Below are 24,998 nucleotides of genomic sequence, written 5' to 3'. Positions count from 1 at the left end.
ATCTTGTAAAAGTGTCATGTTTCCTGCTTTCATCCCAGTTCACAAACACGGCATTGTCTCTAAATCCCTGTTTTGGTTTTTGAGATGCTTTTTACTAACAAAGTTCTTTAGGTCACTTGACTTCGCTACTAGCAGAACATTTATTTCAGAGATGAAAATGTTTACAACAAAAAAATAGCATGCATGTCAAGCAAGGTTTCTTAATTAGTTTTGTCTATAATTAATAATAATCTTTGAAAAATATATATTTTACAGTGTTAGCCTTAACAGATTTGGTTGTTTTTCTGAAAACAAATACATAATTAAATGGTGCATAACTAATTCCTATGATTTTTAGCTTTAGAGTTATTAGTTTTAAAAAACCAAGTAAATTCAATTAATGTTAACACCCTCTCTGAGAATTTCGCAAAATATTAGCAAGTTGACCTTCAGCAAACTTCAAGAAAATTACTTTTTACACACTTCAATTCAAAGCGCGTTGGTTTATGAAGGCTCTCGAACTTTTGCACAATAAAAAGTTAAAATTCATAATTTTTTTTTGTGGACTCGACTATGAACTTGCTTAACTGTATTATAGAAATGTCTTAATTCTTGACCAAGTTTATAAATTCCACGGTTTCTAAGAAGATAGAAGGACGTTTCTGTAAAACAGCACAGCTCATGAAAAGCAACTACTTCAAACAAGCAAACAACCCAAAATATGTACGTTTTCATTAGGGGTGGCACGGTACACAGATGTCACGGTTCGGTACGTACCTCGGTTCGGGGGTCACGGTTCAAGAGTAAAGATACAAATAAAATAATCAGTGATTTTCAGGGGGTTTTTTAGGTACAGAAATTGAAGTACGATTAAAGTAATCAAAGGTAAAACAGCATTGCATATTTGACTGTATAAATTAAAGATTACTCTTTATTAAAGTTACAAAAGCGATTCAATCAAGAGCAGTGAGTGATTTCTTTGTTGTTGCTGTTTATTTAATATTAACTGTCACTTTAAGAGAAAGCACTGATACTGTACGCCCAGCCGGCTATGTCTGCTATAGGATACTTACCAAGACGGGCATTTTGACAGAATTTTGTGTGAATTTATCCATTAAAACACAATACTTCAGAGAGAGCTTCATATTTGCGCGCGTTCTGAGGCGCAGGTTTGTGCGCTTCTGATGAGCGCACGCACAAATCTTCTCACTGCGCGCGCGAGCTCGCATCCTCTGGCTCTTAAATATTTGAGCTGGCAAAGCTTACATGACTTTAGTCTAAACACCGATATCAACGTGTGCTGTTCAGGTCTCACCTGTGCGCGCGCTATCAGCACCCGGGTGATGACGGAATAAATGCTCATATTCCAGCATACGGCACTCGCATTGAACAAGAGTGAATGATTTGTCCACTTATTTTTTTTTTTTTCTCATCGCTGTTGTTATAATGTACTGGGAAGCCAGAATGCGCATCCATTAACAGAAACATACATTAGCCAAACCCTATTTGTTTTACGTGTTATTTATAACAAACCACATGCGTGTTCAGAATTCAGTTGAACCGCAGTCCTAGCGCGTGCCGAACCGTGTGTGGAGAACTGTTTTCAAATCCAGAAACAGTATTGGGGAAGTCGTGGCTTAATGGTTAGAGAGTCGGACTCGTAATCCAAAGGTTGCGAGTTCGAGTCTCAGGTCCGACAGGAATTGTAGGTGGGGTATTACTCTCCTAACCCTCAATTAATTGAAACCTTGCATAAATGGCTGCCCACTGCTCCGGGTGAGTGTTCACAGTGTGTGTGACTTTGAATGGGTTAAATGCAGAGTATGGGTCATCATACTTGGCCGTATATGTCACGTCACTTTCAATATGACAAAATCTCTCTGTGGTCTTAGTCACACAAAAAAAAAACATGCTGTGGTCTGTCTGCTGAGGTCTGTGCTTTCAGACTAAAACACCACTAAATGACCCCAGTGTACCATGCCAGAATTACTCTAGTGAAGTATCTCCAGCCCTCTTGATTCTGCAACACATCAGGTTGGACGCCTGATGGGTTTTAAAGAGCTTTCATTTAAGAAAAGGAACATTCTAGTCCATCTAGTCCATTCTCAGTCATCAAAAACACGCAAAAAACCGGAACAGACCAGAATGGCATGTTGAGCTTCAAACGACAGCCATTTCAGAAACGATTTTCAGCCGTCTTGTTATAACAAAGTCGAAATGGAATCGAATGGAAATTTCTCAAATCTGTAAAATTTAACTTGCGACGTTACAGTTGTATTGGTAGCCAGAAAGTCGCTCGCCAAATCCATGAACGAAGATGCAAAGATGGGGAATACGTCAGGGTCTGTGCAGGAATAGTTATAACCTTGCAAAACGTTGCAAAACGTTCACATACACGCTATTCCATGCCGTTTTGTAAAGAGTTTTAGTGTTACACTGAAAATTCCAAAAAGAAAGAGCTCATGCTGGATATTTCAGAACATATAATTTAGGTAGTGTGTGATTCTTATTCATTAAGTATATGGCACACGCTTTTTCCTTTTTAGCAATTGGGTCACTTTTTGAACCATTTACCTATAATTTCTGTGATGCAGAATATGTCAACAGAATCGTGAAACCCTGTTATTAAAACAGAATTTACTGTATAACGTGACATGTCGTGGAATTGGGCAAATTTTGAATGAATAAATCAAAAGTAGGGCTGTACAATTAATCAAACTCAAATAAAGATATATACTAATATCTGTGAATTATATTTAAATATGCATGTTCTGTGAGTTTTGGAAAAAATAAAACAGAATTTAGGAAAGAATAAACCTGATTTAGCACATGACATCATCATTGAAAAATGAGGTATCTGAATTCTTCCTCTTCTAAGCTCCGCCACTAACAATAAACTCTTAAAAATAAAGATCCCAATGTTTTGGGATCTTTATTATTGTTGGTTTTCGCAACAATGCCATAGAAGAACCATTTTGATTTCCACAAAGAACTGTGAACAGTCCTGAAAAGAACCATTTTTTCTTAGTGTGAAGATCATCTAAAGAATCGTATCCCAAAATAAAGAACCTTTCACTCAATGGAAAGGTTCTTGATGGAACCAAGATGCCAATAAAGAACCTTTAAGAGTGTATTATAGCTAAAAAAATAAAGTACTAAATTAATTCTCCTTTCAGATCCATGTTTGTTTATACATTGTTTTTTTTTTTTTTTTTTATTAAAAACAGAGGTTTATGATTATCGTAACAAATCATGTAAACATCCATTAACTCATGCATATCAAGATCTCTGGCTATATTCTTTGATCTGCATGGTGTCTCAAAGCATGTTCACAGCACAGCTGGACACATCTCTGGTGTGCAGCCCTCAAGCGCTCTAAGTGAAGGCATGTGTGTGAGTTAACTAACTCAGTGCAGAAGTCTAAGTTTTAGCTGACTGTTGTGTGGCCTGTTGGGAGTGTTAGGGATGTTGCCCTTTTAGCTGATTCCTCATTAGTTGACTGATCAGTTTTAAGGAAACTTTGTACAATTAGACAGGTTTCAGATTCACCATACCAAGATGGGTCACGTTTTTATGCACATTTATGACTTATTATAAAACAGCTAAAATGGAAAGGGTTTGAGGTGCATTTTCAAAAGCCTTGATGTGTTAAAAAAAAAGCAATGCTTGTCACAGATCATTAAAAAAAAAAAAACTGCAGGACGCCAAAGGCGTCTATATAAATGTCAATGGTGCTTTTAAAATGATTTTTTCTACAGATTTTTACAAAGGATGCTAAGTGAAGTGTCGCCAATAAAAATACGAGAGAAAAAAAGATCAAGTCAACCTCACTAATTGTCTACCTGGCTGTTGAAAGACTAGCCAGTGATATCTGCTGTATTTTTTCTGTTGACGTCCAAGAAAAACTTACTAACAATCACTTTGTTCAACACAAGTATAGTCCATTACATTTGCATGCATTCACTTAACTTTACACTACTGATTCCTGACTGTTACATGCTACATTGTTTTCTTTCTTTGTGTTTTTTCTCATTAATTAATAAATCGTTTGTTATTCGCACTCTCTTGTGTGTCCCCATTTTTGTTATATGACAGGAAGAGTATTAAGATTAAATTCTTTAGTGCAAAAAAAAAATAAATAAATAAAAATTCCTTCTGCAAACTGCCGCAAATAATGTGTCATTTGCTTGAATTTGCAACAACTTTTGCAATCACAAGCTTTTTTTTGAAAGTTTGAGAAACTTTTCCACCATCAACCCAAACTTTTTTGTTGCAAAACCAAGTCTGTGGAGAAAACTGAATAGTTACTAAACATTTGCACTAAAAAAGCTCCCATTTATCAAGCTTTTCCATCAAGATATGTCCACACGGCAAAAACAACACGATAGCTTCAGCAACATTATCACCAAAGCTTTCTTCCAGTTTTGAACGCGGTGACTGCGCACTCAATTTTTGATCAGAAATCATTAGTGCATGAAAATATAACCAAAAATGAGAGTCGAAGTGCAATGTTTAGGGCTGATATAAACAGAACTTCCAGAATATAAAGATAAAAATTCCTAAACTTGCTACAAAGAACATTTATTGGCGAAATATTAACTGCATAATACGATGAGGAGTTTTCAAGAGTTGGTGTGTGGAAAAATACTTTACTATTCTTGAAAACAAAGATCACGTCAAAAGAGGCGTTGCATCCGAAATTGGAATTGTTTGGCTCGATGGTGGAAAACACTTCCTGATACCAATTACACACTTCACCTGTCAAAATAATCATATCATGAAGTAATATACTCCAAACGTACATAGGCAATATGGATGCTGTGTGATGGTCCAGAGCACTACTTTGTGAATGAACAGCACAGCAGCCAGAGAAACAGGTCTCTACAGGTGCAACAAGACTTCTCAGCTATTAAACCGAGAGCTCAGTTTACATGCAAACACACTAGCTGCCTGCAGACACAGATATCCAGACGCATTACATGCTGATTAGCATAAATAGGGGATGCTGAATTTATGCAGCCTGAATGTGCAGAGTTTAACACATTTGAGCCCTAGTCATCGCACACATGGTGCTAATCTAGGCCTATAGCATGCACACTGCGATGGCCGCTACAGCCATTTACTGTGGTTAATGACAATTGAGGTGGTGCTTCAAATGGGCCTAAAAGTAACAGGTTTGCAAACTAATACAACAAAGTACTCTTCTAACTGGGCAACACAAGTTAACAAGTCGAAGCACACAGTTATCAGCTATTCGGACAAGAAAGCTCACAAACAGCACATTCGCATGTCTGTTTATTTACAGCAAAATTTGAGAAAAATTCATCCCACTGAACAAAGCAGGAGTGCTTGCCACATTTAAGACAAACTGAGAGACATTTGCACACTCACAAATCGCTAGTATGGCTTTTCGAGCGGCCAGCCATGGGTTTTTTTAATATTTTAAAGTCTCAGAAGTGCACTCAGTAAGTTTTGATACACATTGGTCATGTGACCTCAATAGCGGCGCCCATGAAAGGGCGACCAGCTCCATGTAAAACAAAAGCGATTTTCTGGAAATTTAAGAAGTGCTTTTATCAAACTCATGATAAAACTTATTTTTTTAATAAACGGTCTAAAAGCAAATAGTGAACTTCCTAGTAAGCAATAATAACCGTGCACATTTATAACTGCATCATAGCGACCATAAACGAAAACTTTCACTTTCAGAAAGTGTCCCGGGACATGGACCTGTGTTTCAGCTGGAGCTGTTCCACGCGCTGATGTGAGAACCCTGAAGGATGAATGTGATGATGCACAGACTGATGCAATACGCTATAAACATGTCACCGGAGACTATTAGACAGACAGTTGGATGCTTAAATGCACACAAATTTGAACGATAACAACTTGACTTCAGATGCATTCTTCTCGCAGCGCTAGTTTCATTAGTAACTTAAGTCTAAACTGCACATAAAAACTGTCATTATTCACCCTCCTGTCTGTCAAAAACTCAAAATGACTGTCAGTGTAACTAAAGACACGTTTCTCCTTTACTGTCAAACGAGTGAGCGTGACCGGATGATTTAATTTAGAGGTGAAGCTTAAAGGGCTGTTTCTGGACTCGTTTGACAGCTGGCGAGTGAATAAGTGTTGATCATAGACAGGTTTGGGATATGAGGCCTGCTGCTGGACTTTACCTGGAGCGTCTGGAGCAGGTGCCGTCAGCTTCGCTCGCTTCGCGCTTGGAGGGCCACCTTCCAGCACATTTTCAGCCATTGCGATCAAAATGAGCTTCTGGACGAATGTTGCGAGCGAAAAAAATCAAAGCGAAGGATCCTTTCGTCCGAAAAACAGATGTTACCTTACTTTTGAAAGACGTGGGGAGTGTGGAGCGGCGGAGGATTTTCTCAAAAAAGCAGCAACAGCGCCCCGCGTCGCCACCACCATTCACCCCATGATAATCCAACACCCAACACCCACATTATCATCGTTATATTACCGAGAGAAAACGCCTCCTTTCCGCGAATTCAACGTTAAATCCCAAATAAAATGTCCACAGGAGTCCTCGCGCGCGAGCGTCGTTAATGTTGCAACGGCACGCGATCCATTTGTTTCCGTGCAAAAACCGTCTGGCTCCGTGTAAAAATGCACGGTTGCATAAAAATGCGATATATTTGCAAAACAGTCCCCTCGGCGCTGTCTGTCCTCCAAAAGCGTCCGGTAAACAGTAACCGCTCGGAGCGAAATACGGACGCAAGCGCCGCTCTGAAGGGAAATCGGATATACGAGGGGTTTGTGGCCGACGAACGCCGATTAAATCCAGGATGTTTCGCCAAAAATTCCCTCGCGACGATATAAAGCTGTCATTTTCCGCTGAACGGTGTCGTCCAACCTCGATTTGGATGCTCCGCGTCCAAAAACTAAAAATAGTGCTCTATCGAAATCCTGATTCCGAGCCGAGACAAGATGGCGGCTGTTGATTCCTTCGATACAAAGTTTTTTTTTCTTTTTCCAGATAGACGGAGCCGAGGGGGAGGGGGAGCGCGAGCGCAATCACGCCCTAAAACCTGCTGTCAGCGCGCGACGCGGCCGCTGGAGGCGCTAGACGACCACAAATCTGCACTCAAGTGTCATTCACGCATCAATAATCGTAGAAAAATAGATCAATAGTTTTACATTTAGCCGGTAGTTTGCCATAAAACAAGTCGTTGAGAAACAATGCAAATTATATTATAATACAAAAATACATTATTTTGTTATTTTATGCATATTATTTTGGGACTAGAATTTGAAATGGTTTTACATTTAGCCAATATTATATTTTGCATTAAAACAAGTTATTGAGAAGCAATGCAAATTACACCAACTTTAAAAAAAAAAATAAAACGTACATTTTTATATTCTGATAGTTTTTGCCTATTGATTGATTGATTTTTATATTCTGACCCTCAACGAACACACCTTCTTATATTAATAAAAGTATCAATTTAAAACAAGTTATGGTTAATCATGATTTAAATCGCCATTATTAAAAAACAAAAAAACATTTCTTCCACACATAAAACAGACACACACCACTTCTGGTATCTTTTCATTGTTTCTCTACTCTTGAAATCTGGCACATGCACATGTATTATCAATTCTGAAACATAAAAATCAAATTAAACAATACATGATATGTACATACAAAGTGAGTGCACTGTGCAAATGTATACAGATTATGCTTTTTGCCTGAATATAAAGGCTAATAAATCAATACCCGCTGTGTCTCATGTGCATAAGAACAAGTTATTGAAGAACGTGCTGCTGGAGAAAGAAAGAAAATCAACAATATCTTGCCCACATTCGACAGCTCGGTCTTGCAGCTTCTGCCCACCCTATTAAAATTCTTTGGTATACACATATTCCCATATATGGCACAAAAAATAATTAATACACCATTAATAAAAGCATGTGAATATTTAAGGGCACATTTTTAACACTCATATACGTCTCTTAACCAATTAAGATTTGTTCAAATCTATACAAAACAAAATTGTGAAGCAGTGAAAGTCATGTGACAATGGCAAAATAATTGAAAATAAAAACAACATGATTCTCCAAAATGAAATCAATCCTTGATTTTTAACACTAAAATGCAGAAATCCAGCAAGAATGCGGGCAGTGGTGAAGAAATGGGAACAATCGCACATAGAACAAGAGTCACACTTTTCCATTTTAGTTCATTTAAAATATCATAAAACTTTAGTAGAATTGAATCTGAGGCACTTTTCAAGAGTTAGGCCTTAGGTGCTTGTTACGTTAGGTGAAACGGTGCAAAAACCCATTTCTCCTTGCTTTAAGTGGCTCCCTTTCATAAATATGCCCTTTTGATATTAGGCTCAGTGGCTGCATGCACAGCCCCAATAAATACAAATGCATTTAATACAAAACCACATACATTATGCACAATTATAATTCAATACTGTCAGCACTGGGCTTCTTTAGCCAATGGAGTGATACAATAACTCAAAGGTGAATGTGTTGGCCGGAAAGCAGTGCACCATAAAACAATTAACAGCTAAATCAAATCCCTTTTCCATCCCGAAAAGTTACATTTAAAGATACACAGTGTAAAGTAAACAAAAAAAAAAAAAAGGCTGGAATTATAATTCACATCAAAGAGGAAATAATAATATGATACAATAACATAATATTGCAGGTGTTGTGAAAGCTGCGGCGTCAAAAGACGCCCTGATATTTTGACTCTGAAGCAACCTGGTGTAACCATTGAGGGGGAAAAGAGTGAACAAAAAGCCACTGGATTTTTCCCTTTTTTGAGAACGAACTAGTGATTGCTCTGTAAACAGAAATAAAGAAAGAAATCTGTCCTCAAACCTCAGAGCCAAGCTTATCCATTATACGTGATGACAGAAGACACATACCCTAATAAAGAACTTGCTTGAGAATTGAATTGATGATTGAAATGCAAGACGCATCGCAAGAGATATTCTGCAGACTATTCTCTAGTGTTCTGAATGCATCAGAGGCAAAAAAATCAGGTAAAGAAAAGCAAAGAAAATCAGATCTCGGAACAAATGTCGAAAAAAAAAAAACCAATTCGAAAAGCTGCTGTTAAAATCTCAACAGAATTGACACTCAAATAAAAAAGCTCAAATAAAAAAAGCTATCAGATATTCCTAAAACTAAAAACTAGGCAGGAATAAACATTATAATAAAATTGCAAGCCGCTCGCCAACTATGGCAGCACAAGAACTTTCTTCCTCAAGGCCATGGAGTGAACTGGTATCACAAGTGCACGGTGATCAATAAAAACTATGGCGAATTAGCGATACCAACTCAGGCTCTGCTGCCACGATCACAGTGAAAAACAACTGATTCGAGGCAAAATGCACTGATAAACAATTCAGCTACAAAATCTGTTCAACACTTCATTGAAGGCTTCGTTGGCTGGAGTTTACTGGATATAATTATGGGAAAACACCGTGGCGCTCGTTCTGCTGTGTTAAGATCCTTAAATATTGTAAGTGCCATGCTGAAAAATTAGATTTATTCATTTAATTTTCAATCCTGTAGAATGTTCCCTCAGGCAATGAGAAAAGTTAAATTGTGTGGCTAAATTGTATGCAAAAAAATGCACTGAACATCCAAACAGCATGTTTTCAACAAACATTACACTCTGAATTTTCAAACATCTCTTTCATTTGTTCATTTGACTGATCTTACATATTGTGAAGGCACTTTATAAACAAAAAACTAATTATAGAGAACAACGGAAATATCAGCTCCATCCATTTCCCCCTCTGTGCTACACTGTGATCCACACAGCAGATGCTTAGTGCACCCTTTTTTCTATTTAGGTCATGTTATCAACATATATGCCCTACACAGGCTAATGCTACTCAATGGAACTCCAACAGTTGTGGTCAGAAAAGCCCCTTGAAGGACGTAGAGCCTGAAAATTATCTGCGGATTGGCTCTTGAAAAGGGTCAGCCGAGGTTAGGAGGAAATCTGAATCACTCCACTGCCCTGAGCTTTGTACGCTCATCTACATCATCATCTTCCTCTCCTTGTAAAGGTGTCTCTGGTCTGGCTAACGGTGCGTACAGTTGTGTTATTGAGGGAGGTTGTGTACCACTTAGCAATGGTGCTTGATAAGGACTCTCGTAATCCTTTTCTTTGAGCTCGGGGACAGGGGTATTGTCCTTAGTGTCTTGGTGCAACTCCTCTGTAATCTGAGACGGGCTTAATACACGGCCCTGAGGCACATCATGGCCACTGATAGAGGCAACATTGGGAGAGGTGCAGGGAGGGTTTAGTGGTGCAGCAGATGTTGTTGTTGTATTGGCAAGTGTGTTGGGCTCTAAATTCCCAACGGCACTGTCCACCTGTCCTTGTTCCAGGCTTTGCATGGACTCCGATCTGCCTTCGTTCATTTGGGGATACAAGTAAGTCCTCATCTGCCCTTTCCCTTTAACGTTTACAGTGCCACGATAATCAAAGTTGTAGTTCATTCTGCTGAGCACACAGTAGCTCTCTTCGCTAACCTGTATGCGGCACTCCACTCCTGTGCTGTCCATGCGGCTAGCGATGTTGACCGTGTCACCCCATATGTCGTAAAGCAGCTTGGTAGTGCCGATGACGCCGGCAGTCAGCGGCCCGTGGTTGAAGCCAATTCTCAGCTTGAACTTGAAACCCAACATGTTCTTGTTAAAATCGTCCACCACACGCATCATTTCAAGGGCGAAGTCAAAGAGGGCACATAGGTGGGCGTGTGGATGTGGCTGTTCTTGGCACTGCTGCCCATTCAATCCAGACGCCGCCATGTAGGTGGCACCAATGGTTTTAATCTTCTCTACATTTGAGAATGCAGGGTTGCGCAACAGTTCGTCGAAGTCTCCGATGAGTTCGTTAAGTACTCTGTAGCACTCTTTCCCACCCTCGTAGCTCTCTTCATAGAATTCACTGAAGTTGACGATACTTGCAAAGATGACCCCGATATTGTCGTGATTTTTAGAGTAACTCTGGTTGACCTTTAGCTGCTCGGCAACATGGATGGGGATGATGTTACCCAGCAGCCAGTCCGCTTGATCTCGCAGGGTCTGGATCTTGATGCGATGCTTGTCAGCTTCCACATTTCCGTGGTAATGCAGACGGTAGCTGACCTCGAATTCCCGGTTGAGGAACCAAACCAGCAGCAGCAGGAGGAAGAAGGAGAGCACGGTCTCTAGGACGAGCAGGTCGAGCGCTGTGGGCGCAGAGTCCAACTCACTTGTCTGATCTACTTCGGCACTCTGGTTACTCATGTTCCTGGAGCCAAGAGAAAGAGATTTCAGATTTGAGTGGTATGTTCTACAGAATAACAACACCAATAGTAGAAGGTGCTCATAAACACCCTTTCAGTTTTAAGATGTTTTGAGTCTTAAACCATGGATGGTGCTAGGGGTGCATGGACTTGTAACCTTGTCTTTATCACGTGGCAGTTTTAATGCCATAGATTTTTAAAACCTGACATTTAAGCATGCATTAACCTGTGATTAAAGACTGGAATATGCTACATGACATTTGATATGTCCATTGGCCTCTGACCACCATGGCCTCCTAATCGTCCCCATACACTGATTGGCTTCATCACTCTGTCTCCTCTCCACCAGTAAGCTAGTGTGTGGTGGTCATTCAGGTGGATGTTGCACATTGGTGGTGGTTGAGGAGATCCCCCTCGCAATGTAAAGCACTTTGAGTACCCAGAAAAGCACTATATAAAATGTAACAAATTATTATTATTAATTATTATTATTTGCACAGATTTTTGCCTCAATTTGCAGTCTGGATGAGACGGCACTAGTTAACGAACTTCAGAGCCAGTCTGCAGATTTTCAGGAATACACATGGTGTATTTTTCACATGTCTACAATGTGAGTTTGTTATGTTTGGGATGAGTTGAAAGTCTGGTAGTGTATAATTAGAAAATAGTGTACGGATTGTCACGTCTTCAGGTCAAGCTGGCAAACAAATTATTATATGTGGCTCGTAAAAGTATATTCGTTGTCTGGATTAAAGATAACCCCCCCCAACAGTGGACCAACGGTACAACGAGACTTTCAGAATTCTTCCATCAGAACATCTTGGGGCCGTTAGCAATGGAAACAAGGCTGAATTTGAAAATTTATGGTCCCCATTCTTTTGTAGTCTCCCTCAGAATATATCACAAGTAAAAAAGGCAGAGTATGTTTAAATTGGAAATACTAACATGCTGTCATTGAATGCTGGAAGATACATTCTGTATATGTTTATTTGATTTAACATTGTATGTAAAGCATATATCTCTAGTGTGTTGTTGTGGGGGTGTTCAGTTTTTTTGTGTGTTCTTTTATTTGTGAAAACAAAGTTATTGTACAAAAATTAAAATAATATACAATACAAAATAGATATGTGAATTCTGATGGGGCCCCTTTTAGTTTGAGTAATATTAATGCCATCAATAAGGGCCCCTTTTAGTTTCAGTTCAAGTAATATTAATAATGTCAATAAAATGACTTCCTGCATATTTAATGATTTATTAAAGGCATCATATTTTCACATTCACATACAAACAGTAAAATCTCAACCATCTTACAAATGTCAGCTCAAATCAGAGTCTGCATTAGGAATAGTTTTCGTGACATAAGTGAAAAAAAAAAAAAAAACTCACCCAGATGCTGGAAATCTGTCAGTGGCGCTGCAAAAAGAAAACATTTACAGTTTATTCATAAATAAAGAGTACTCTACAGAAACCATACAGTGGGGAAAAATTATCTGATCCCCTGCTGGTTTTGTACGTTTGCTCACTGACAAAGAAATGATCAGTCTGTAATTTTAATGGTAGGTTTATTTGAACAGTGAGAGACAGAATAACAACAACAAAAATTCCAGAAAAATGCATTTCAAAAAAGTTAAAGATTTGCATTTTAATGAGTGAAATAAGTATTTGACCCCATCGCAAAACATGACTTAGTACTTGGTGGCAAAACCCTTGTTGGCAATGACAGAGGTTAGATGTTTCTTGTAGTTGGCCAGCAGGTTTGCACACATCTCAGGAGGGATTTTGTCCCACTCCTCTTTGCAGATCCTCTCCAAGTCATTAAGGTTAATTAAGTCATTAACCTTCAACTCCCTCCACAGATTTTCTATGAGACTAAGGTCTGGAAACTGGCTAGGCCACTCCAGGACCTTAATGTGCTTCTTCTTGAGCCACTCCTTTGTTGCTTTGGCCGTGTGTTTTGGGTCATTGTCATGCTGGAATACCCTTCCATGAACCATTTTCAATGGCCTGGCCCTGACAGTACATGGCCCCGTCCATCGTCCATTTGATGTGGAGCAGTTGTCCTGTTTTTCTGCTAAGGGGACAAGACAACTGCACCACATCAAAGTGATGATGGACGGGGCCATGTACTCAATTCGCCGTGTTTGGAGGAGGAGGAATGCTGCCTGTGACCCCAAGAACACCATCCCCACCATCAAACATGGAGGGGATGGTGTTCTTGGGGTCACAGGCAGCATTCCTCCTCCAAACACAGCGAGTTGAGTTGATGCCAAAGAGCTGGATTTTGGTCTCATCTGACCACAACACTTTCACCCAGTTCTCCTCTGAATCATTGGCAAATTTCAGACGGGCCTGTACATGTGCTTTTTTGAGCAGTGGGACCTTGCGGTCGCTGCCGATTTCAGTCCTTCGTAGTGTGTTACCAGTTGTTTTCTTGGTGACTATGGTCCCAGATGTCTTGAGATCATTGATAAGATCCTCCCGTGTAGTTCTGGGCTGATTCCTCACCGTTCTCGTGATCATTGAAACTCGACAAGGTGAGATCTTGCATGGAGCCCCAGTCCGAGGGAGATTGACAATTATTTTGTGTTTCTTCCATTTGCGAATAAATCGCACCAACTGTTGTCACCTTCTCACCAAGCTGCTTGTAGCCCATTCCAGCCTTGTGTAGGTCTACAATCTTGTCCCTGACATCCTTGGACAGCTCTTTGGTCTTGGCCATGGTGGAGAGTTTGGAATCTGATTGATTGATTGCTTCTGTGGACAGGTTGTCTTTTATACATGTAACAAACTGAGACTCCCTTTAAGAGAGTGCTCCTAATCTCAGCTCCTCACCTGTATAAAAGACACCTGGGAGCCAGAAATCTTGCTGATTGATAGGGGATCAAATACTTATTTCACTCATTAAAATGCAAATCAATTTATAACTTTTTTGAAATGCGTTTTTCTGGATTTTTTGTTGTTGTTGTTCTGTCTCTCACTGTTCAAATAAACCTACCATTAAAATTATAGACTGATCATTTCTTTGTCAGCAGGCAAACGTACAAAATTTCAACATTTTCAATTCACTCTACAGAAGCTGAGTGGCAGGCTTAAGTGGGTGATTGTGGGATTAATTACTTAGTTTCAATATTAATTTATTTTATTTAATGGCTTTTACAGACACACTTCTGTTGTTTTGGGAGGTATAGGATGGAATTCTTAAGCATCAGTGGACATGTACAATCATGAACAGTCAACAAATCACAAAGCTTTACAACGTTCTAAAACTATAATGAATGCAGTTTTTATTTTAAGGAATAGTTCACCCAAAAATGAAAATTTGCTGAAAACTGACTCTCAGGACATCCAACTTGTAGAGTTTATTCCTTCAAATAAATTCAGAGAAATTTACTCCATTTACAATATCATGCTTACCAGCAGATCCTCTGCAGTTTATGGGTGCCGTCAGAATGAGAGTCCAAACAGTTGATAAAAACATCACAATATTTGTTTACATCTTTTTTGGACCATTTTCACTTATAAACGGTGCTTGATCTGTACATGTTTCTCTACTGAATTCAGATGAGACAACGTTTTCACTGGAGAAAGCAACATTTTAGCTAGAAGCAATGGTTTAATTTAAAATGACGGATTTGTTTCTTACAAACACACAGCTTTTCTCTTCACAAGACATTAATTGATGGAGTGGAGTGGTGTGGATTACTTCTGGATTATTGTGATGTTTTTACAAGCTGTTTGTACTCTCATTCTGATGGCACCCATTCACTGCAGAGGATCCAATTTCTCCAAATCTGTTATGAAGTAGAACAAACTCATCTACATCTTGGATGGCCTGAGAGTGAGTAAATCTTCAGCAAATTTTCATTTACTCCAATTAATACACTAAGTTTATAATGGTAAAGTTTGTTGATACTTTGCAAGCTGAGCAGGCTGCGGATGTCTAACCTGGGCCTGGTGGTGGCACTGTAGAGCAGGATGAGTAAAGACAAACCAGCTACAGTGGCCAGAGCAGAGCGCATCCAGAAACTCAGCTGGCAGAAGTTACAGTACTGGATAATAGCAATAATGAGAGCACAGCACAGGAACATGGTCACCTACAGAACCAGAGAAAGAAAGAGCACACGTTTAAACAATCAACAGTCACTGGCTGCTGAGATACTCTGTACAGTTCTGCATGTCATATTACAGTTTGATCCTGTAGAGTATATTATTTTTATTATTAGGGTAACATCTTAAAAGCTTTAAACTCTTCCTCCAATTAACAGGCTTTCAAAGACAGATTTTGATCTAACAGACTTCAAGAAGCAACAATCTTTAAGATGAAAATATCTTGTAGAGATGTCTGAAGTACCAATTCAGTACTAAAATAATAAAAACAAAACCAAACAACTGGTGCAAAGCTGAATTTTCAGCATCATTAATCCAGTCTTCGGTGTCACATGATCTTTCAGAACTCATTTTAATCTGCTGATTTGCTGCTCAAGAAACAATTCTGATTTGTCAGTGTTGAAAACAGTTGTGCTACATAATATTTTAGTGAAAACCGTGATTCTTTTTTTCCCCAGGATTCTTTAATGAATAGAAAGTTTGTAACATTATTAATGTCTTTATGCTTGCTGAATAAAAGTATTAATTCCCCCAAACTTTTGAGCAGCAGTTTAAGGAGGTCACCTTCCTTTTCTCCTGCTCACCTGGATGGGCAGCTGCACACTGTAAGCCAGGTGGGAGAAGATAGACACAGCAGGAAGTGAGACGAGCACAGCCCCGATCACATGACGCGGGAGCCAGCCAGACACCAGCTTCAACAGAGACCGAGTGCAATTCTGTACATCATCCAAACAAAACACCATACTGCAGGAGAAAGATGGACAGATCATTAAAGTTAGGAAAAACACAACTAATAAACTGAACATTATATCCATTTTATGACTGATAGATAAACCACTAATACTACAGTTAGACACTATTTTGCTAATGCCTTTTTTAATTAAAAAATGAGTAACATTTGCTACGGTTATCGTTCACACTACTCCGGCGTTTTCTAGGTTGAAAATGGAGACTTTCGAAAACGATGGTGTGGCTGCCCACAGTCGCTCTGCATATCCTTGATGACCGTGTAAACTATAACAGCATGCTCGTTATTGTACCCATAGATTTATGTAGGTAGATTCCCCATTCGACGGCTCCAAGCACTCTCTAATGGTTAGAGAGTCGGACTCGTAATCCAAAGGTTGCGGGTTCGAGTCTCGGGCTGGCAGGGATTGTAGGTGGGGGGAGTGAATGTCCAAGCTCTCTCCACCCTCAATACCACGACTGAAGTGCCCTTGAGCAAGGCACCAAACCCCCAACTGCTCCCCGGGCGCCGCAGCATAAATGGCTGCCCACTGCTCCGGGTGTGTATTCACGGTGTGTGTGTGTGTTCACTACTGTGTGTGTGCACGTTGGATGGGTTAAATGCAGAGCACGAATTCCGAGTATGGGTCACCATATTTGGCAGTATGTCACTTCACTTCACATATTATGTAAACGAAAACTTTTATTTTGGATGCGATTAATCATTTGACAGCACTATAAAGAATAATGTTTGTTTATTGTTTAAGTATATAAATACAATATAATACGTGAATTTAGGCATCACAATATTATAATGTACAGCATAGAAATTGATATTGATTTTAAATGATCAGAACAATTAATCTAAATATAACAGTATAGAGGAAATGACCACGTCCAGCTCACCGAATGGACAAAACGAGAGAAACCACTTCCAGCAGAGCGGCTGTGATTGCCAGACCAAGTGTGGTTGCCAGGGGCGTCCCCATGGTAACAAGGGTACACAGGAAGCAGGCAATGGTCAGGGCGAGAAAAAGGGCACAAGACAGCCAAACATCGAGCAGCGAGCTGAAGACTGGACTGGCAAACGTCTGCACCGGCACCTGATTCACCACCTGGAGGAAATGCAGAGATGATCATACTCAACCTTACACACTGACGTGATGAGGCTGCACTTCTGTGAATAACCAGAAGAGGTCCATGCGTGATATATATATATATATATATATATATATATACACACACTGCATGTATGTATGTATGTATGCATGCATATATATATATATATATGTGTGTGTGTGTGTGTAATATATATATATATATATATATATATATATATATATTAGTGCTGTAAATAAATATTGTACTATTTACAGCACTGTATTAGTGCTATATATAAATACACACACATACAGTATATATTTTGAAAATATTTGCACATTTATAGATTCATATTCTTATATTTTATATTATATATAAATATATTTAATATATAAACATAAAATTAGTTTTTAATATATACATGCATGTGTTTGTATTTAAATATACATAAATATACACAGTATACACACATTTATTATGTAAGCAAAAACTTGTTTTGGATGTGATTAATCGCGATTAATCGTTGTCTCTCACGGTTCAAATAAACCTACCATTAAAATTATAGACTGATCATTTCTTCGTCAGTGGGCAAACGTACAAAATTTAATACATTAAGTAAAATAAAATGTTGAAAAATATTGCTTTGGCAACTAGCTGAAATAAAAGCATTTTTTAATTCATTAATTCATTTTTTTCTTATATTTCTCAGTTAAATTTTTACATTGTAGTTAACGTTTTAGAAATTTTGTAGTGTTTGTGTAATTTTTTGTCTTTTTTGTAATGCATCTATATTAGGGGTGTAATGGTACACGTATTCGTACCGAACATTTTCGGTATGGGTTTTTCGGTTTGGTACGCACATGTACCAAACAATTACAGCATTTTTTTTCCAAACAATAAATGGCATTTTGACAGTCTTTGATGTGGCATGACAAATCGTTGTATAAACGCCTCTCTGCTTCTGGGACGGTTCAGAAATGTTCTGGTATAAACAAGCATTGTCTAAAGCGGTCGTGATCAGCTACGGTTCCCGTGTCTGAACCGCAACGCCCCACAGACGTGTGCAGTGTAACTGGGGTCAGTTCAAACAGCAGAGCACGAGTGAACGCGTTCCTCTTTACTATGAACATCTCATGCCTCATGTAATCGCTTAATCTGTGTTTCAACCACAGAAAGATGTCAACAAAACAGTGTGGAAATAAAATGTCACGTAGCATTTATTTACCTCAAGTCATCAGTGTCCACAGCACATTAGTTCACTAGAGAAATTACGTCTAGAGAGGAGCATTTCGCGAAATATTACCCTATATTCTCATTATATTTTACTTTACCTGTTAATCTTAATTATTTAATGTATGTTTAAATTGATCTGTTATGAAACATGCTATGACAGCCAGTGTAATTTAATATATTTTAACAAACAGAAATGTTCTAATTTATAAGTTAATTTAAAAACTGCATTATGTGCAATTTACATGTTTGCAAACATTTTTTTAAAGTTGAGTGTTGATTATTATATTTAAAATATAGATAGCAGTTAAATTTAAGTTTGGGTTAAGTTGTTCATTGTAACCTTATAATGTAAAAGGGCTCCCTATAGTTTAAAGCATAAGCTTATCACTAAGACATTTTTATTTAAAACAATGTATTTAAAGAAAAAGAAAAAAAAAAAAAAAAAGTTTAGTTTTCCCCCCTGCTGTACCGAAATCATACCGAACCGTGACGTTAAAACCGAGGTACGTACCAAACTGTCATATTTGTGTACAGTTACACCCCTAGTCTATATAGTCAGGGACGGATCAACGCACAGGCCTACTGGGACCAGAGTGGGGCCCAGTCGAAATACCGCTACTCCCAGAATGCGATTTCAACCGTGCCCCCTCAGATTTTTGAGGCAAGTGGATTTTGAATGCAGCTTCCAAAAGACAAAAAAAGCCGAATAATATTTGTTATATTTAATAAACGATCACACCGGTGTGGTTAGATCATTCAGTGCGGCACATCGTCAGCTGCTAATTTAAAACCTGCATTCGCTCATCTTCGCTGGCTGGCACGGAGCCAGAGACAGCCGTGTTTTTCTACAGCACTGCGCATTATAACCAATCACACATGATTCTGTTCAGTTTATGAGTACAATGGCCAATAAGAGGCGTCCAGATTGGTCATTGCTGAAATAGCCGTTTTGTTTAGTGCGCGCGCTCCCTGAATAAATTCTCTGCCGATTTCTCTCATCAGAAACAACAAAGTGCAGAAGTGCGTACGATATAAGCAAGATATTAATTTCACAATTTAAATTGTTAACTGAATTGAAATTGTTCTGTGGAAACAGGGCGTTTTCTTTGTGAATTGACAGATAAATATGGTTATATGCAAGTTGAAATATTACTCAACATTTGAAGTCATTTTCATTTTACCAGACAGTTTTTTAAACATTTGTATTATTTAAAATGTATTTATTTATTTGTTCATTCATTCATTTATTTATTCATTATTGACAGAGAAACTGGCTTAATAAATGAATGCCAGAGATCGCTTTTCCTTTGATCTGAGTTTTTACACGCTATTACCGCAACGCCTAGTATATGCGCGCACCACAAAATAACGTGGCGGCTAGAATGACCGTGTTTTTCAAAGTGGAGGCTGGCCTGACTGCAGTTGGCAGAGGCTATTTACACTAATTCCGCCCACCAACGTGTGATTGGGACGGTCAAGATTATAAAATGCTGCCATGCACCAATCACTCCAGTGGCAACAGATGGTAAAGCGGGTATGGTGGTATTTTTGACGCGATCGACTAGGGTTCGAACCCACCTTTTGCCGAACTTTTTTTTCTCCCTTTTCAAATCTCATATCACATCGTAAAGGCAATTATGTTTAATAAAAATTAAAGAAGTAACCAAAAAGTTGAAAATAAAGTATCGGGAAGAGTTAGGGTAGGTGTAGGGAGGGCTTTATTGAATCAGAATCAGAATCAGAATGAGCTTTATTGGCCAGGTATGTTTACACATACAAGGAATTTGTTGTAGTGACAGAAGCTCCACAGTGCAACAGAAAGACAGCAACAGGACACAGATAATAAAAAAATTGTATCAATAAGGTGGCATCCATTTAATAATTTGAATTAAAATGATAATTTACACTCAATACGTTATTATTGCATAATGTAATACAATACTGAAGTACAGATAATTGCCACTATTTTGCAACAAGTAGTATAAATAGCAGAAAATCCTGCTATTTTAACAGTGTAAATATAATCTATAGCTATTTTCACTTAGTGTAAATAACATATCGCTAAAAATACTGCTATTTTCACTTGGTGTAGATAAAATCCATTGCTATTTGAACTTAAGAAAAATGACCGCAATTTCAACTGAGGGGGGCCTATAATCAGTCCGTGCCCAGGGCACCTCTGCGTCATAATCTGTCCCTGTATATAGTTTTTTTTTTTATTATTAATTCATATCCGTTTTTTATTTTAGTGTGTCAAGTTAATTGAGCATTTCTAATTTTCAAACCAAATGAAAATGAGAAGGCAATTAGTGGAACATTTTTTTATATTCATATTAGTTTTTATTCATAATTAGTTTTTATATTTGTATAATATATGTTTTGTATTTTTATAACCTATAGTTTATACATTTTTCAGTTTTAGTTTTTATTTTACTACAAGTTAAACCAAATGAAAAGCTTTCACTTTTAGTTAATGTCTTAATTTTGTTGTGTTTGTCATAATACGTCAAGTTAAACCAAACGAAAATGAGAAATGTTGAAATAAAATGTTTTTTTATTAATATTCTTCAGTATTTTTATAATTTCAGCTTTAATTTTTAATGTTTTCCGCAATTTTGTTATATTTTGTCCTTTTTTGTAGTGTTTTTAATGTCTACATAGTTTTACAAATTTTCATTAGTTTTGGTTTGTTATTATAGTACATCAAGTTAAACCAAATAAAAATGAGAAATATTTTGAATTCATGTTTTTAATTAGTTTTTATCATTTCAGATGTCACTTTTAGTTAATGTTTTAGTAATTTTTGTGTTATATACACAAACACCCATATAGTTTTTAATCATTACTTCTGTTTTAGTTTTTTGTTGTTATTTAGTACATCAAGTCAAACAAAACAAAAGTGAGATATGTTGAAATAAGATGCTTTTATTAATATTCTGAAGTAGTATTATTTTTAGAATTTCTGATTTAATTTTTAATTGATGTTTTAGTAATTTTGTTGTGTGTCATATTTTGTCATTTAAATATATGTCTTTATAGTTTATCTATTTTTATTTCAGTTTTAGATTGTTATTTTAGTACATTGAGTTAAACCAAATAGATTTGCCTTGCCAATTATCCGAAAGGAAAAATGTTTTCTCTGCGTTTTATTTTATTTCAAGTGTGTACCTGCTCATGGTAGCTGGTGCGGTAAGCTGACTCCAGAGATTTTTCCAGGAAGTTCAGACTTCGCTCGTTAATGGGTGGCTTGAAGAAGTAATCCTTCATCAGCCTAAAAAAAGACAATATGGAGAAAACAAGGTGAAAATAAATGACTGAATTACAAAACTACTATTCAAACGAATCGTCTCTCCCTCACCTGTCCTCCTTTATCACCTCCACAAAGTGCACGTCGCTTTTCTCCCGAAAGTTTTTGGAGCGCAGCGGGAGAATGGCTGAGTGGTCCATGCCGCTGGCGCTGCCTCCTTCTGCGGCCAGACTTCCCATCCAGCTCCTGTCCTTCTCCTGGAGTTTGTCGCACAGAGACGACTGGCTGACTCGCACCCGCTCCTCACACAGAGGACTCAGCAGACCGTTCAGAGTTTTAGGGCTACGACCTGCAGAAAACTGCGCAAAAGAAACCAAATTCTCTCAAAAGAGTCTTTTGTTTGGGATTCAGACAACACTGAATCAGTTCAAAAGATTAATTTGCTCAGAAATTGGACAAAATTGGTTGCGCTGTAGAGTTTTCATTCTTAAAAAAAAAAAAAAAAAAAGTGGTTCTAATGCAGATCACTAAAAGATCTACTTCATTTAGGAATCGGACAACACTTGTTGTAAATGTAGGTTTAGGATTTTGATTTGTCAAAAAGAACAGCCATTCGTCCAGAAATAAGTTCCAATGGCGATGACCAAAAAGAACTAGTTCAAAAGAGTCATTCGTATGGGAATCTGACTACACTGGCCACACTGTGACTTCGATTCACTAAACCGGTTCAAAATAATAATTTGTTTAGGAATTGAACTACCCTTGTCATGCTCTAGGTTCTTCTATTTATCAAAAATAACTGACTGCACTTGTCTGTTCGATTCACTACAAAAAAAAAAAAATAGACTCATTCATCGAGGAATCAGTTTTGGTGCAGATCACTAAAAAGAAGTGGCTCAAAAGAGCCATTTGTTTGCAAATCTGACTACACTGTCCAGACTGTATGTTTCTGATTCATTAAAAAGAACCGATTCAAAAGATGAATTTGAAAAACTGGCTGCGCTGTCGGTTTGCGATTCACTAAAAACCTGTTCAAAAGACTCATTCATCCATGACTCAATTTTAATTTAGATCACTAAAAAGAACTGGCTCAATGGAGTCATTCTTTTGAAAATTGGACTATACTACCGACATTGTATATTTTCCATTCATAAAAAAAAAAGCTTCAAAAGATTCACTTGTTCATGAACTGGACTACATTGGTTGTGCTGTAGGCTGTTTTTAATTCACCAAAAAGAACCCTTTGTCCAGTAAGTTGACTAATTAATTGAACTTTAATTGAACAGTATTTAGTATGGCAAAGAGCAGTGTTTTGGCAAAGTCACATTAAGTCTGCCATCTCCTAATGTTTATTTAGGACTAAAAGATATGAACATTTTAGCTGAAGTGTAGTACTCCCACTAATAACACCAACATTTCATAATATATAAACAGCTGCTAATGACAGCATTTCAGTCTCTGCTGAAATAGAGTACACTGGGTTCTTGTGTTAAGGTGTGTGCTTCTAATGTGCAATTACTGAGGCTTTTTTAGTTGGTGATCATCATTGTGAGTTTGTACCTTGCTGCTGTTGGCTCTGTGTTCATCCTGGCAGCCGTTTCGAGTTGCTTCATCTGCTATCGGATTGTCAGTGACATCTACGGAGATGCTACAGGATGTGCACACAGGCTGCGAAGAGAAAGATGAAAAATGCACTGAAAAGGGTGAGTAAAGACAGAATTGTACATTTTCATTTAAAACTTGTGCAACAAATATATATATATGTGTATGTGTGTGTGTGTGTGTGTGTGTGTGCGTGTGTCGAGGGCCGTACCTTGCTGTGTGAGAGTGGTTCAGTGACGGCACAGTGTGTGAGATCTGGAGTGTTGTGTGTGTTTGAGGACGGACTCAAACTGAGCTGGGAACAGCCACACTTCCGTCCCGAGATCAGATACGTCTTTAAACCTACAAACAAGAGACACAACCTCTGTCTTTCATCCACATATTTCCCAGCAATCCTTAGAAAGCTTTTCTACAAACTATAGCTATTTGTTTACAGATAAACACTATATTGCCAAAAGTATTGGGTCACCCCCTTCTAATGAACATGTTTGACTACTTTAGTAATTTCTATGAGTACAAATCTTAATGTTTAAGCATATAATGATATTCTAGGGAACTGTGTGCTTCTAATTTTATAGCAACAGTTTGGACAGGACCCTTTTCTATTCTAACATGACAGTGTCTCTGTGTATAAGACACGGTTCAAAAAGACATGATTGATTCAGTCAGTGTGGAAGAACTTGACTGGTCTGCAGAAACCAAGTCCTGATCCCAGCTGAACACCTCTGGTGTGACTTTAAATGCAGACCTTGAGCCAAAAACTCATCACCAAACACCACTGACTTGGACATAAGGGTACTGTCACTTAGACACGTCCAAAACTGTTGCAACAGAGATGGAAATACAATTTTTAAATACATGAATTATGTTTCCATTTTTGTTGCCACAGTTTTGTTAGTGCCTTTTTCTGTTCTAAAGAAGGGGGTGTCCCAACACTTTTGTCCTTATAGTGTCTATACAAGTCAGTGGTGTTAGGTGATGAGTTTTTGGCTCAAGGTCTGCATATAAAGTCACACCAGAGGTGTTCAACTAGGATAAGGACTATAAATTTAGGATAAAATTTAGGATTAGGATAAAAACTATAGCTGTGGCAAAAAAGTAGTATTTGTGTCATTTCTGATCTGGGCTCGGAAACCGGTTCAAGGAACGAAAACCGGAAACAAACTAAATTTCAAATGGCCATTAATAGGTTAATGACGTTATTTTATCGTTCCATTTAATATTTGAAATTTGCTGTCAACCAATCATGAATTAAAGTAGGTTAGTACGGACTATGCAAATGTGATGCAAAATTTTCTTTGATGAATAGAATGTTTGTTTTTTTAAAAGCATTTATTTTAATTAGAAAACTTTTAAAATAGTATAGATGTTTTTACTTTTGATTAGTGTAATGTATGGACACTTACCGTTTCCACCACTGAATTAAAAAAAAAAAAAAAAGGTAATTGCGACTTCTCACAAGTCTGACTTTTTTTCTCAGAATTGTGAAATTTAAATTCCGACTTTATAACTCGCAAGTGTGAGTATATATATATATCTTGCAATTCTAACTATAGAACTTGCAAGTGTGAGTATATATCTTGCAATTCTGAGGAAAAAAGTCAGAATTGTGAAATGTAATCTTGCACTTGTGAGAAAAAAATCTGAATTGTGGGATAAAACGTTGCAATTGCCTTTATTTCTTTTATTCAGTGGTGGAAACGGACTTCCATAGT

General features: G+C 37.8%; 2 protein-coding genes across 3 annotated transcripts in view; both read right to left on the bottom strand.

Moving 5' to 3' along the window:
* LOC306875439 (CREB-binding protein-like) overlaps nt 1-6,376 on the bottom strand; it is a 45,956-nt gene extending 39,580 nt beyond the window's left edge. The window contains 1 exon segment of the mRNA XM_079425997.1: nt 6,159-6,376. Within this exon segment, the coding sequence (XP_079282123.1) occupies nt 6,159-6,237 (79 nt within the window). The 5' untranslated portion in view covers nt 6,238-6,376.
* A 1,165-nt stretch (nt 6,377-7,541) lies between these two features.
* The window catches only part of LOC306875441 (adenylate cyclase type 9-like), a 52,877-nt gene continuing 35,420 nt past the window's right edge, over nt 7,542-24,998 (bottom strand). Inside the window, exons 2-11 of one of the 2 annotated variants that reach the window (XR_013784744.1) lie at nt 23,495-23,625; nt 23,242-23,349; nt 21,793-22,040; nt 21,603-21,705; nt 17,007-17,215; nt 15,959-16,118; nt 15,213-15,361; nt 12,654-12,680; nt 9,615-11,272; nt 7,542-9,545 (exon numbers count right to left, since the gene is read on the bottom strand). Coding sequence is in view for 1 of the 2 variants with exons in the window: in XM_079425999.1 (XP_079282125.1) it covers nt 9,979-11,272; nt 12,654-12,680; nt 15,213-15,361; nt 15,959-16,118; nt 17,007-17,215; nt 21,603-21,705; nt 21,793-22,040; nt 23,242-23,349; nt 23,495-23,625 (2,429 nt within the window). In the remaining variant the exon portion in view is untranslated. Of the gene's footprint in view, nt 11,273-12,653; nt 12,681-15,212; nt 15,362-15,958; nt 16,119-17,006; nt 17,216-21,602; nt 21,706-21,792; nt 22,041-23,241; nt 23,350-23,494; nt 23,626-24,998 lie in introns of both variants that reach the window. The other variant, XM_079425999.1, reaches the window with a different exon arrangement.

Source organism: Barbus barbus (genome assembly GCF_936440315.1).
Source record: "Barbus barbus genome assembly, chromosome: 9".
Lineage (NCBI taxonomy): Eukaryota > Metazoa > Chordata > Actinopteri > Cypriniformes > Cyprinidae > Barbus > Barbus barbus.
This window is presented reverse-complemented; position numbering and strand designations above follow the sequence as displayed.